At 38.3% G+C, this 14,895-nt stretch overlaps 1 protein-coding gene across 1 annotated transcript; it reads left to right on the forward strand.

The window, feature by feature from the left end:
• Positions 1-4,272: 4,272 nt before the first annotated feature.
• LOC117304604 (poly(U)-specific endoribonuclease-B-like) lies at positions 4,273-14,732 on the forward strand. Its single transcript, XM_033789146.1, has 8 exons — positions 4,273-4,339; positions 5,970-6,054; positions 6,484-6,692; positions 8,553-8,665; positions 9,272-9,405; positions 10,464-10,611; positions 11,563-11,679; positions 12,385-14,732. Exons 2-8 carry the CDS (start codon positions 6,041-6,043, stop codon positions 12,535-12,537), a joined length of 888 nt encoding a protein of 295 aa, XP_033645037.1. The 5' UTR covers positions 4,273-4,339; positions 5,970-6,040; the 3' UTR covers positions 12,538-14,732.
• The last annotated feature ends 163 nt before the right edge of the window (positions 14,733-14,895 follow it).

Raw genomic sequence — 14,895 nt, forward strand, 5'->3', positions numbered from 1 at the left:
GATCTCATCAGCAGGGCACAATTTCATAGAGCTGCTTAAGCACACAATTTTGCTTAAGCAAAAAATTCATTGCTAAGTAAAATCAGATTACCGGCCAAGACTCCACTCAATTGTTATGCTAAGTAAACAACAGCTAAATACTAGTCATAAGCAATGTATATGGCATGAAATTTTGGCCAGTAACATGTGTAAAATAAGCGAGCTATTTTCGTGCTTAAGCACATTTTTTGCTTAAGCAGCTCTATGAAATTGGCCCCTGGTTGGTGGTCGGGTGTGGGAGGAATGACTCCATAATCATCATCTTACTGGCCGTTTTATGAAGGTTTTTCTACACGGTTGTCATGACATCGGGTAAAAGTCTTTGGACAGATGGGGCACTTGTACGTGTGTTTGGCTGGTGGTAGCGGTGTGTGTGGACGCCATCACCTCATCCGGCACCACGATGGGTAGTGGTTTTTGTGGGCCGGCCGGCTGATCTGGTATTGACCTTCAAGTGTCGCGTTTAAGTGTCCAATATTGTGTTTGAAGGTTTTGTCGCATGGCGATGATGCGTGACATCGACGTGTTGCGACATTGCTGAATTATTACTGAAGCTATAGTTGAAAAGTGACAGCATAACTTTTCTTCTTGTGGCGCTTCAAGTTGTCCTTTCAAGTGAAGGTTTTGAAACAACCCTAGCACGAAACAATTTTCGGTCACAACAACTACCGGGATTACAGGGACGGAGTAGTTTCGGGGCTCGTGCAGTTGCAACTGGTTGGGCATTGACGTCCTCATCTTCATCCGTATCATGCTAATCAGAAAAGAAAAATAATTAAAGATATATTAATGGTAATACACAAACAAGATGCACACGCTTGAACCAAGATTTAATAGATAAATCTTGAGTATTGTTTTGCTTTCTTTCCGGCTAAACTCAACTGTGTACATGTATAAGGTGTATACTCACCCTTGATGTTCGAGAGGCATCACATCCGATGTTATATCGAATTTAGTCGCGAATGCAAATCGAAATCAGTCGAACCATTCATTGCCAGTTTGCATTCATAATGCTGCAGCTAGTGTTATTTGCGATTGTGAAGATTGTGAAGTCCAAATACTTTGTTTAGTTTGCCCTGCTGATATTGGATGGGGAAATCGAACGGATGCTCCACAGGGGTGGGGGCAAATGCCTTTAGCGTCAATTGGCTTTTGTTCATCTTCAGCGATTGGGAATGATCTTTAGTGGCATCTATTTTAATTGTGTCGCCTGTTTGTGTTGTATTGGCACATTGTCCTGGTCTTGAAAGGTTAGCGTTGATGGCTTCGTGCTTTGTTGTGAGGCGGGAATTTTCAATTATGTCGTCTGGGGCTGGATGGAGGTTTGCCAAATTAATTGAATTCTGTCGGAATTTGCGGCCAGTTCGTTGATAGCCCAGTTGGAAAAGTTTCCGTATCACGCCAACACTTTTCATTCGATGTGAAATATTAAGTATCTAATTTACCGTAATGAGATATCCCTTTTTGTAAAAAAAGAAAATGAGTGAAAAAGTGGTGGCGTCATAAAGAAAGTTATCCGCCCAGTTATTGCTTGTGTGTTTGGCTGCAATATTTGTTTAACCAAGTTAACCTATAGGGTCCAGTTCTTGTGAGTGTTTTGGGTGCGTTTCCTGATCGGCGCCTAGAAAGATTCATGCGGTTTATAGTTTGAAGGTCGGGTCATTAAAGTCACAATAACGGACCCCTTTTTTAGCCCGGGGTTGTTTATTTGCTATTATTCTGTATAATTACAAAACTACCATTTAAATTTGAGGTTAATAATGTTACATATTTATTGTTATACTAACGAAGATTTGCCTCACCTCCGAGTGTGGTAATCCAGTGGGGTGGCTTGGGGGCCAGGAGTGCGAAACACGTCCGGCGGCATTTGAGGCTGGATGAAGACTACCGGCCACAGCAGACACGCTTGGGTGGTTTTGGCAATGCACCTTAAAAAAGTAAACACAATCACTACTACACACCCCTTTCCTATATTTTTGGCAAGGAGGGATGTACAATTACACTAAACAATTTTTTTTAAATCAGTCCCGAATAAAAACATCTTTAATGTTCTTCCCAGCCAAACCTTTTAATTTCTTATGAAGTTCTCAATATAAATATATTTAAAAACAAAAGTTTACATACGCAGTTTTCCTTTTTCAAAATGTCCACAGATTTACATTAAACTTACAGGGTTTGAAGATAATGATAGTGGAAAGCTTCCCTTCAAATATTACTAACTAAGGTCGTGTAGTTTTTGAAAAATGAGTAAAACAAGTCACAAAATAGTTTTGGTCTCATGAGACCTAAATTATTTTAGCATGTAAAATCCCCTTAACCAGTTATGATATTATACCAAAACCATAGCATAACTGGTTAATACGTTTTTACATGCTAAAACTGAGACGAAAATTATTACTTTTACTCATTTCTCAAAAACTACAGCACCTCAGTAAGTAAAATTTCAAGGGAAGCTTTCTACTATCATAATCTTCAAACTGTGTAAGTTTAATGTATATCTGTGGACATTGTGTTTTTTGTTATGTAACCCGGAAAAAGGGTACACTTAGAAAATGAATGAATAAAGCTAAATAAAAATGCTAACTATGGGGGCACTCGCTTGAACAAATGAGAAAAACCAAGATCGGATAGGGCTAAGACGCGAGGAGATGCAAAAAAATAGGAACAGTGACTCAAAGTGTAGGTTTCTCAACAAAAACAACTAAAAATAGCTTTATTGACTATAAATCAATCAACAAAAGCAGTATTAAACAATAAAAACCTCTAGACCAAACTCAGGATCTAAACTTTCTTCCTTATAAACCTTAAATTAAACCTGTCAAACCTAAACCAAGATATTAAACTGAGACTCAAAAACCAAAACTAAAATACAAAACACAGTTAAACCCGATTAAAACTAAAACTGCAACACAGTTAAACCCGATTAAAACTAAAACACAGTGCCAAAGAAAAGTTACAAATAAAAATCAAAATGGCGTTAGGATACCTGTGTAAATAAAACAACAAGAAATACATTTGATTAAAATACAGTTCTATCAATTAGGAAGAAACACATGGTCTTTAAAAATGCAATCCAATGTTTAAGAAAAGTAACTTCCAAGACAGAATCTCAACAAAATATAACTTTAGAAAATGAACTTGCAAAGAATCACAGGAATATTACAATTTGTCAAAATATTTATACAATAACAAATGAAAGTATATGCTTACCGAGTCCAAAACAGCAGAAAATACTTGAAGATGGCAAATTAATCGTAGAAGTTAAAACTTGTGATGAGAGAACACATAAGTGTGCAGTGTTCCTCTTTCGCTGCCAGGCTGCTAGTGCTATCTGATTATAATTATATACAATGCACTGGATGGGTGACTACACTACCAAAGGATTAAGAAACTGTTTACCAACATGTAACAAAAGACTTCTAAGAAATAACAACCTACATGTACAGGGGTGCAATAAAACAGCTGAAGGGACAATGTAAACAGGAAAAGCAATTAACTAGAACCTGGAATTAACTAACTTGAATAATAATACAATGAATTTTCTACCCCTACTACAGTTACATGAATTAAAACAAAAACAAAATCGATTCGAAAACCATTTTTGCCGCATATTATTGGACCCCCTCAAAAAAATGTTTGTGTATTTTTTTCAATATTAAGCACAATTCACCATACTTTAATTTGTTTATTCACATCCTTCAACTATTATTACAATACATAAATTTTCACCATCTCGTGTCCGGAGTCCCCCACCCCGACCTCCAACTCAAACGTATTGTGTACATTCTAATGTGATAATAATAGTTCTGCAGAGACGGTTAGCGATCAAATTGTGCCAGGTGGCACACTTTGTGATATTATTATGATTGAAAAAAATGTGCTGGAAAGAAGAAAGTCCGACTCATATGAGTCGACTGAGTAAAGTTTAACGTTTCTGCTAGCGCTAGCAGATCAATTTGGTATGAAAAGCCAAATGCATCAATGCACACGCAACTGTTTTTGCTAAATCGTTTATGGTGTTTTTAATCACTTCCATGGACAAATTATACTTTATTTGACAAAAAAGTACTATATTATATCTAACTAATTATTTAAAATTTGCATGATGTACTTTTTCGATTGTTTTACATGCCATTGCCTGTGTTATAAACTTCTTGATTGAGCAATGAAAACTGGATAATTTAAGGGCTCTCCATATTTAAAGACACTCGCACAATTACTGTAGGTGTGTTTGTGGGTGCGGCAATTTTGTATGCTGTTCATGTTTGCCGTCTTCTGTTTTGAACAACTAACCATCATTGTGAGTATGAAACCAAATTTAAGACTTGAATGAATGTGAGATACGGTTTTAGTCTTGTGATTGTTGCTGAAGTACGGTACTTCTCTGAACTAATCTGTGGTTTCGTACGTGATCTGCTGCTGCCGAACGAGTTTGTCATCAACACACACTCACACTGCATACGTGTACAGACTACAGTCAGTGGAGGTCCAATTGGCAAAGGGTTACAAAGTCAGCGTAGCTCACGTGTGATTATACTGCTGATAATACATGTAATAGTGACTGATAGTGATACTGAACTACTTTGTCACTGGGGGTAGCATGTAGAGTAGGGTGTGTTACTTCTTGCATGGCTTCTTGTTTCGAAGTCCCTTGTTAAGCGATAACTTAAAAGGCAGTGGACACTATTGGTAATTACTCAAAATAATTATCATCATAAAACCTCGCTTGGAAAAGTTTCCGTATGGCGCCACCACTTTTTCATTCGATATAAAATAATATAGGAACTTACTTACCTGATTGATATATCTCTTTTTTTTTTTAAAAATGAGTGAAAAAGTGGTGGCGCCATACGGAAAGTTATTTCGAGACCTCAAGTTAACTTGAGGTCTTGAAATCAAGCATCTGAAAGCACACAACTTGTGTGACAAGGGTGTTTTTTCTTTCATAGTTATCTCGCAAATCCGACGACCAATCAAGCTCAAATTTTCACAGGTTTGTTATTTTATGCATATGTTGAGATACAGCAAGTGAGGAGACTGGTCTTTGACAATAACCAATAGTGTCCACTGTCTTTAACCCTCCTGTTTCCTTTTTTTCTTCAAAATATGTCATTATCTGTCACATATTTAATATACGGCCGATAATGACAAATTTTTAATAAAAAAATTAGAAAAAATGAGTACAGCATCGCAACTACAGATTGGGATCGCAGTATTAACACGGGGAACCAGTCCCAACTATGGCTGGGACGCTTGTCAAGTTGGGAGAACCCAAATTCCAGAAAGCACAGGGCGGCAAGTGCTAGGGCGATCCTAGCCCCATAAATCGGTCCAATCCACTCCGTATCCTACGTATGAAGAATAGTTCCCAGACGCATTTCCATATGTTTGTACACAAAGCACGGATCAGGGTTGGTTTTTTCCCAGGACGAACGTTTGCAGAAAATTCTCCATGTTTGTCCCTGGGAAACAAATTCTATGCATTAATTGACTGAGTAGTGAGGTTTTGTTTTTTCCAGTTTACCATAGATACCATAAACTTCTGTGTAATCATCACCATACACCCAGACATTACAAATCTTGTTGATTTTTTGCCCTGTTATTTTCAGGAAAAACAGAAATAGCATACGTGGTTTTGTTTTAGATTTGTAGTATTCTTTTTTAACATGGGAAACATTGAGCAATTTCTACTTGGTACCACACTTTTTCTTTGACCATCTTGTTGCAGCAAAGGTTGGTCAAATATTTTTGTTGCCGCTGCTATGGGCATTTTGGTACAAGACGATTGCAACGACAGTGCATCAATCTGACTAAGGCCCTATTTTGGAAAAAATAATGTCACCCATGGGTATGTTTGTCAGTTTACTCATCAAAAAGGTACTAGGGACACATAATATGAACGGTTACTCATATTGTTTTTAATTTTGCAGGAAACCTTTTTGCTGCTACTACTAGACTAGAATAAACAAGAGAGGAGGAACAGTGCAAGAGAGACTTCAATATGGCTGGAAAAGGGTAAATCATTCCAAATTATAAAGCAACTCATTGAGTCTTACAACTCAAACCAGCAGATTCCCTTTAATAAGTTTTAACAGATCCCAGTTCTCATCTTTAAATCATGTACTTTAACAAAACAGAGAGCACAGAAAACAAGTAAAGGCAAAAGCAAAGGAAGGTTGTCAATAGGGAAGGTTGTGAAGCAAACGAAAGGGTAATCAACACTGTTACCTGCAATTCCATATTGATTAACAGAATCACTATCCTGCATCTTTCTTTTTGAAAATGAAACATAAACCACCTGGTTTTTTAAAATGTACTTGGACATGTGGATGTCAATTATGTGAATTTGTTGTGTATTGTACAGGAATGCGAATGGATGAGGGTAATTGTTGAATATTTCGTGCAGGATCGTGCAGTAATCCAGAGCTATTTTTCTCCTTGTAGACAACCCCCGTTTAGACCAAACCGAGACCTTTCCACCATCTGCCAGAAATTATGGAACAGTGATGAGAATTATCTGACCCCTGGTGTAGACTACAAGATTGACCCTCAGGGATATACGTTCTACAGTAACATGGGCCAAACAGATCGAGCCAAGAAACCACTGTTTGAGTGGGTGACAGAGGAGGCATTGGAGAAACCAACATACCAGTGTAAGATGGCAAACTTTCAAACCTGGAATTTTATCTTTGGAAAGGGAAGGCCATTTTCATTTTGAAATGGGCACTTCCATTGGAAACCTTAAAGTCTACGGGAAACTTTTGAAGGGGCACCAAGGCCAATACCAATGCAATGGCGGCCATGGCCTTTGTGGCCTCCAGGCCAATACCAATGCAACGGAGGCCATGGCCTTAGGGCCTCCAGGCCAATACCAATGCAACGGAGGCCATGGCCTTAGGGCCTCCAGGCCAATACCAATGCAACGGAGGCCATGGCCTTTGTGGCCTCCAGGCCAATACCAATGCAATGGCGGCCATGGCCTTTGTGGCCTCCAGGCCAATACCAATGCAACGGAGGCCATGGCCTTTGTGGCCTCCAGGCCAATACCAATGCAACGGAGGCCATGGCCTTTGTGGCCTCCAGGCCAATACCAATGCAACGGAGGCCATGGCCTTTGTGGCCTCCAGGCCAATACCAATGCAACGGAGGCCATGGCCTTTGTGGCCTCCAGGCCAATACCAATGCAACGGAGGCCATGGCCTTTGTGGCCTCCAGGCCAATACCAATGCAACGGAGGCCATGGCCTTTGTGGCCTCCAGGCCAATACCAATGCAACGGAGGCCATGGCCTTTGTGGCCTCCAGGCCAATACCAATGCAACGGAGGCCATGGCCTTTGTGGCCTCCAGGCCAATACCAATGCAACGGAGGCCATGGCCTTTGTGGCCTCCAGGCCAATACCAATGCAACGGAGGCCATGGCCTTTGTGGCCTCCAGGCCAATACCAATGCAACGGAGGCCATGGCCTTTGTGGCCTCCAGGCCAATACCAATGCAACGGAGGCCATGGCCTTAGGGCCTCCAGGCCAATACCAATGCAACGGAGGCCATGGCCTTAGGGCCTCCAGGCCAATACCAATGCAACGGAGGCCATGGCCTTTGTGGCCTCCAGGCCAATACCAATGCAACGGAGGCCATGGCCTTAGGGCCTCCAGGCCTGAACTTTTATCTAACATTTGGCCCCCAAAATGCATGTACATGCATGAGTTGGACAAACTGGAAGAGTATTTGCTGATGTACAAAACTTCTTTTTTTTTTCAATTTTTGTTTTAAAGTTTATATTTGTATGAAGCCAATAGACTGTTTGCTTTGAATGCTCTTGTGGCTTTTGTATTACATACGGCGGATGCACATTTTGTACATGCAGTAAACTGATAACTTGTTTGTGTTGTTTGTAGTGATTACATAAACCATTTGGTTTTGACCTCGATTTGTTTACACTGGACTAAAGGCACCAGACCAGTGGTTTAAGCCCCGAGCTAGTAAACTTGTAACCGCACAAGTCTGGCAGTCAATTGAATACTACACCTTACTGTGTGATATCTTAAACAGAAAAGATGAAGTTCACTTGGTGACTTTGTGTCTGGTAAATAGAGAGGGCCTACAATTTTGTTGATTATCAATCATTTTTACCCACAAGACAAATGAGACAAATCTTCAAACAAAAACAGTTTACATATGTCATGTTTGAATGTAAAGTATCTGGAAAAATCTTGCTCATTAAGGTTCTGCAGCAGTTTGCGTCATAAACGTTGCGCAAGTGGACTTACGCAGTTGCGTAAAGTTTCGTGAAATCGGGGGCTGGTCGTGTAAAATAAAATTCGGGCTGGTAAACATTTTTAGCTACAAACTGTGCGGTCTTGTGGAATTTTACCCCAAATTTGAGCCCTGAACCACTAGGATCCTCGAGGGTTAGAAATGCTCAAAAATACATGTCTTGAAACTTAAAGCATTCGTGAATATAGGTTGCCATTATGTATGGAAATTTGATCTGAATGTTTGTTTTCATCTCACAGGTTTCAAAGCACTCCTTGATAATTACGAGTCAGCGACAGGTACTTCTGAAGTAGTGACGCCTCAAGAGGTTGCTGAGAATAAAAGATTTCTGAATGAAATCATGAAGACAAAGGTAAGCTTAAGTAATTTGTAGTATACTACCCATAAAGCATGCAATCATCACACATCAGCCAAACAGTTGGACATTTCCCTGGTGCAAAAAATGGCACTGCTGCTGTATAATTAAAGAGGGTTTATTTATTACATACTAGTCAAGCACCAAAGCAAGCAATCTACAGGACTGTGTCTGGTTTTAAATTCCACCAATGCTCACTACCAAGGTATGCAAAGGTACCTTTGAGGGTAGATATTGTTTTTGGGCTCAGGTGTCACGACTGGGACTCGAACCCACACTCTGCTGATTAGAAACACCTGAGCTTGAATCCGGTGCGCTTAACCGCTGGGCCAATTAGAGCTTTGATACTTGGTTAAAATGGCCAATAGACCTTATGCATTAACATCATCCAGCCGCCACCTTAGAGATAAAACGATGACAAAACAATGCACAGTGCAAAGGTTTGGCCAACCACCAGCCTCTAGTTGACCCCTGCCCTTCTGATATGACATCATGTGCATAAGGTCTACAAAGGCCTAGCTTCGTTGTGAACAACCAAAATCTGAGTTTCTGATTCTTGGTTTTATTTAGTTGCATTTTCTCTTTTGAAACTTCCTCAATCAGGTCATGAAGGAGGCCCATCGTTATCTTCTAAAGAAGTTGCCGGCAAAAATCCCATCCGATGAACTTGAATTTAAGAAGTTACTCTACAAAGTGTGGTTTGACCTATATCCTAGAACAGCTGGAATGGGTGGACAGTAAGTATGGACAAAGAGAAAGAGGTTGGCATTGTATAGACCTTCATCACGCTGTCACCATCTTGGGCATATTCCCTGTTTCCATAACAGTAATGAATGCTAACATTCATTGCTCAAACATGGCACCAGACTATTATTTCGTCCAGCCTCAATTTGGTTACAATTAGTTGGAATGGAGTAAAATCAAGATGGTCACTCTGTTATAAAGGTCTATTATGTTCAGTAGTAGGACAGACTTTTGTTTTCAACGAACAGGTATTAAAGGAAAGGTAGACGGTTGGTAATCACTCTTGAACTTAATGGCAATAAAAACTTACTTAGAAGTACAGCAGCTTTTCATAGTACATGTATAAAAAAAAACTTGAGAATTCTTTCAGTTCGAAGTAATGTGGTTATGGAAAAACTTATCAGTTTTGATCCCCCAAAATTTGAGTCTGAGAAATGTTACTGTCAGATACATTTCTCTGATTGTGTATTCCAATTCTGGATTGTTCTTCCTACGTGGGCATAACCGCTCCTGAAAGGCTATTCATTGATATCTCAACAAAGCTATCGCCTTTTGAAATGAAATAATCACAGGTTAGTTTTATTGTATAATCTACATTTATATAGATTTAAACCAACCAAGGTATTCATTCCAAAAACCAAAGGTATACTTTACATTCAACTCAAAATGCTCAATGCATCCAACTAATAACTATGTAGACTTTTGAAATTTGTTGAAGGCAGTTGAGAATAGAGACCTTTGTTTTATCTTTTAGTACTTGGCACTATAAAGAATCTTTAGCTTGAGGTTTTTCACATTGAATTATGTTTAACCATTGTTGAAGTCTCTACACAGCCTCTTTCACACGAGCGAGTTAGCAAGGGTACCTTGCTAAATTGTAGCATGGTTGTACAATGTTACAAAATGTACCTCGTGTGAAAGGACAATACCTTTGTACTGTCCAGTGTCCCTTGTAAAATCTTGTCATGAAAACACTTTAAGTTGTACACTGTTCTTATTTTGTTTCTTTCAAACAACCTCTTTTTTGTCTACTTGTTTTGTTTAACAATAGGCCAGGAGATTCATCTGGTTTTGAGCATGTTTTTGTTGGCGAGACCAAAAACAAACAAGTGAGTGGATTCCACAATTGGATCCAGTTTTACCTGCAGGAGAAGGCAGGTCATATTGACTACAAAGGCTGGCTCCCACCCAAAGGAAAGGTAAGTGAGTTTACCTGGCATGAAATGCTTCAGATCAAGAAGAAAAATCACAACTTGAAAATAGTATCACAAATGCAGTCATTCATAAGCCTGGTTTATCAGTTATGTATACTTCTCTCAAGTTTTACCCTTTTATTTCACGGTTGGACTAGTTTAGGTCTTTGTTAGTGCTTAAAGGCACTGGACACTATTGGTAATTACTCAAAATAATTGTTAGCATAAAAACTTACTTGGTAAAAGCGAGCAATGCATTTGGATTGAAATTGAGACCTCGGGTCTCGAATTCAAGCATCTGAAAGCACACAACTTAAGTGCGACAAAGGTTATCCTCTCGCAAATTCGACGACCAATTGATTTAAAATTTTCACAGGTTTGTTACTTTATGCTCATTTGGAGATACACTAAGTGAGAAGACTGGTTATTGACAATTACCAAATGTGTCCAGATCCTTCAAAGGTATATGGGCATACTTTGGCAAGTACTCCTAAAAATGAATCACCATAAATACTTGCTCCATGGTGAGAAGCACTGCAGCTGTTGATTGTATACAAGTATTGACTGCTATGGTTAAAACTATGACGCAAGAACGGATTCAAGAATCTGCTGTTGCTTCTGGGTATAGTACATTGGTTGCCAGGCCCTGCAGGGGTAGCTCATTGGTTGTTAATGGTAGTACACATACATGTACCTTGTTTGCTGTGATTGCATGTCACGTACAAGCAGCCTTCCTAATCAAATAAGACATACCATGTGACGCGCTCTAAACCAATCAAAAGGCAGAATCTTTGTAAGGGATATTATCATATTTATAATTTATAAAAATGAACATAGCTGTGACAAAAAAACAATCTATAACCTAACCCTAGCAAGCACTGTTGCTTACAATTTTCTGTCAAATGTCAATTCGAGACTCACTTTTGAGTGACTTGTTACTACTCCTTGTCCTAACAGCGAGCCAAGAGAGGAGAATCTCATGAGAACAAACGATTGATGAGTCTTCAGTTTGAGTGGAAAGGTGTCGTCAAGCCAGCTGGCAGCTCCTTTATTGGTGTTAGTCCAGAATTTGAGGTAAGAATATAACATTTATATTTTTTTATTTCTTATGTTTTAAAAGAAAAACATAAGGGTCAGTAAAAAACTTACTAAAGTAAATCGAAGTGAAATCCTGCTAGTTTATTGTCAACCATGTACAATGTAGCTACATAATGAGGGACTGTTAATGAGGGACGCTAGGTGGCAGGTGACTTACCAGGTTAAATCCATTGTTCTTGGTGCAGACCAACCTAAACAATGGAAACATACCTGGTTTGTCTGCTGCCACCTAGTGTTCCAAAGTCTCCCATTCCAGTTCCATATAAATGACAAATGATGGCATTTGGTATAGACCGTTGACATTGCTAGTGTCTGAAAGTTAACCAACCCTTCTTGGATCAGCTCAACAGCTTGTATCAGCTTTACGTCCTTCGGATGGGACGTAAAGCCGTTGGTCCCGTGTGTTGTGTTATGCACGTAAAGGATCCAAGTTACACTTAATGCTATGAGAAGGAGTTCACCCCAGTGTGCCTGGCAGTGGCTGCTGAATGCACTGTTGCACCTATAATTGGGTCTCGGAATTCATCACTGCAATAACCTTTTTTTCTGAAAAGATATATATATTAAGCGCCTTGAATGCCTTGTTGGTAGATATATATGCACTATATAAGAGTTTGATATTATAATTATTATTAACATTAAACCTACCATGTGTTGTGTTTTCTGATCCTTGATTTACAGGTAGCGTTGTACACAGTGCTATACTTTGTCGGTGGTAAAAGCAACATGGTTGAGATTGACGAGTATGATTTGGAGGTGACGGTTCATAAATTCTCAAGGAAACCACTAGATCTTCTAAGTAGCTGCTATCCTACTATTATTAACACAGAATAGAGCTGTATCCCACATAATAATCAGTGCCAAGTCAAAATTAAGAGGTGTCTTCAAATTACTACAGCAACGCATTTATTCTCTCCCTGAATTATGAGTCAAGGGGTTAATAATATAAAACTTGCATCCAATACAATTTTAGGAGGCGCTCTTTTCTAAACTGAAATTCCTATTTAAATCTTATGACAGGCTGTAGCACATCTGAACTCTACTATTTGAATTGTTATCAAAGCTATCTATGGGTGACGGGATTCATTTGATATAAATGTGTTGTTAATAGACAGCCTTGATTTGGTACTCAAAGCCTTTATATTTCTATATTATTCTTGAGCCTTTATTAGCTTTCAATATAATTCTGCAACCTTTTATAAGGTTTCTATATAGCTCTGAAGCCTTTTAGATTTCTATACAATTCCGAAGGAAAAAAAGTGTCAAGAAGGAAGAATAACCCTGACAATTTGTTCATCTGAGAATCACTTCTTAAATGCATTTATCAGAAGTTAAGTTTAACATTGTTTTACTTGATCATTATATTGCAGCAAATTTGCTAATTGAATAACTTGGTTCATCATTCAAACAAGTATTCAGAAAGTGGAAGTATTATATTGCTTTCTTAGGGATGTGAGCATTGATTAATGCTTACCGGTAGCAGAACCTCACAGGTTTGTTTACTATCTAGTAATAAAACCACTACAGTAAATCTTCTAATTTTGGGTTGAAAAAAAGACAAATTGACTAGAGGAGGACATAAACCTACAGCTTCCGGATGAAAGTGCCGGCGTCCCCACATAGCATATCCCTGGCTACAATTGGCTTCTGAATGGCATTCCTGAACAAAGATTTTGACAAAATAGGGACCAACATCGGGGCTAGATAGCTCAGTTGGTAGAGTCTAGATAGCTCAGTTGGTAGAGCGCAGGCAGTTAATGCATAGGTCGCAGAATTAAGTCCCACTCTAGACAATTCTTCTTTGTTCAACCATTAGATTTGTTTATTGATAAATTTCTTTGAAATGCACTCCAAAAACCAGCAATGATTCACCATCTTTTTGTAACTTAATGCAACTTTTTCCAGCTCCTTTTGTAATTCAGATCAGGTCAGAATTGAAATTTTGTATGAACCTTTATACACTTTGTTAAAATTTTCTGTGGATTGTAGATTAAGAACTAATAACTATATTTTTGTATATAATCACATGTATTTCTATGGGAAAATTGGGATCAACATTTAACAATTTTATCTTTTTGGGCTATATGGTGTAATAAGGTACATTAAGTGTATGCCTTGGTGGGTTGGTGGGTAAGTTAACTATAATAAAGACATTAAATGAAACACCAAAAGTTTGTTCAAGAACTGTTCAGAGAAAGCTTTAACATAACAGACACCAGAGATTTGAAGCATCCTGTTTTCAATAAAAATGTCTTCTGTAATGCTTATCATTTTTGTTTTTTAAAGGAAATGATAGAACATTTCAGCAGACAATTTGTATCCTCATAGGGGGATTTTAAATTGATTACAACTCATATACATGGCTGTTTCATGCAGATTAAAACTATGATATCGTCAACATCAAGTTGGTATACTGATTACAAACAGCATCTGTGCAATGTTTTGACATAATAATACATGTAACGGCTCTTTTATGCTGCTTTGTCATACCAGACAATGTCCTTTAAGGAACTAATCTAAAGAAGGGCTAATTATAATATAATTTTAGCTTAAAATCTTACTCGCTATGCTAAGCAAAGCTTTCTATACTATACTACGCATACATGTATTTTAGAGAGAAAAGGTGTTTGAAATTTGCTCTTGTTTAATTGATGAACTGTTAACTGGAATGGAGTTTTGGTGATATGGAAACGTAAATTTTAATTAAATTAAACAAACACTTGTTGCCTACTTGTGTATAAATCTATCACGTTTATTGAGCTAAAATAACTAACTATATTATTTGATTTAATGGGTATTTTTAAGTGAAGGTTTGTTGTGTACATCATTGTATCATTACAATTTAAAATTTAGCCTAGATTAATATCGGAAGTTGCCAACCACCCTCATGTGATAAACTTGTGTCAAACAATTTATAGGGTGGCCCTTTATAGAGTATTGAATTGTGCTAGAAAGAATGCCAACTCAAAAGAGCTTCATCCATTGTCAGTCGGACATGGCTTAAATAAATGAGATAACATAATAAGTAAGAAAGGGAATTTTATTTGTCCTAATGTTTAAAAAAAATGTAGAAACTTGGCTAGAGTAGCTCATTTTTGCAACTTCAAAAGTTGTGGTCTGTACTGGGATGTGATTTTTTTTAGCTGCAGTTTACTGGACACTTTTGGTAATAGTCAGAGACCAGTCTTCTCA

This window comes from Asterias rubens, chromosome 21 (genome assembly GCF_902459465.1).
Source record: "Asterias rubens chromosome 21, eAstRub1.3, whole genome shotgun sequence".
NCBI lineage: Eukaryota > Metazoa > Echinodermata > Asteroidea > Forcipulatida > Asteriidae > Asterias > Asterias rubens.

Coding starts and splice junctions, on each gene's coding strand:
- LOC117304604 (XM_033789146.1), top strand. Junction 6,693..8,552: donor GGAGAAACCAACATACCAGT/GTAAGATGGCAA, acceptor TTCATCTCACAG/GTTTCAAAGCACTCCTTGAT. Junction 11,680..12,384: donor GTGTTAGTCCAGAATTTGAG/GTAAGAATATAA, acceptor CTTGATTTACAG/GTAGCGTTGTACACAGTGCT.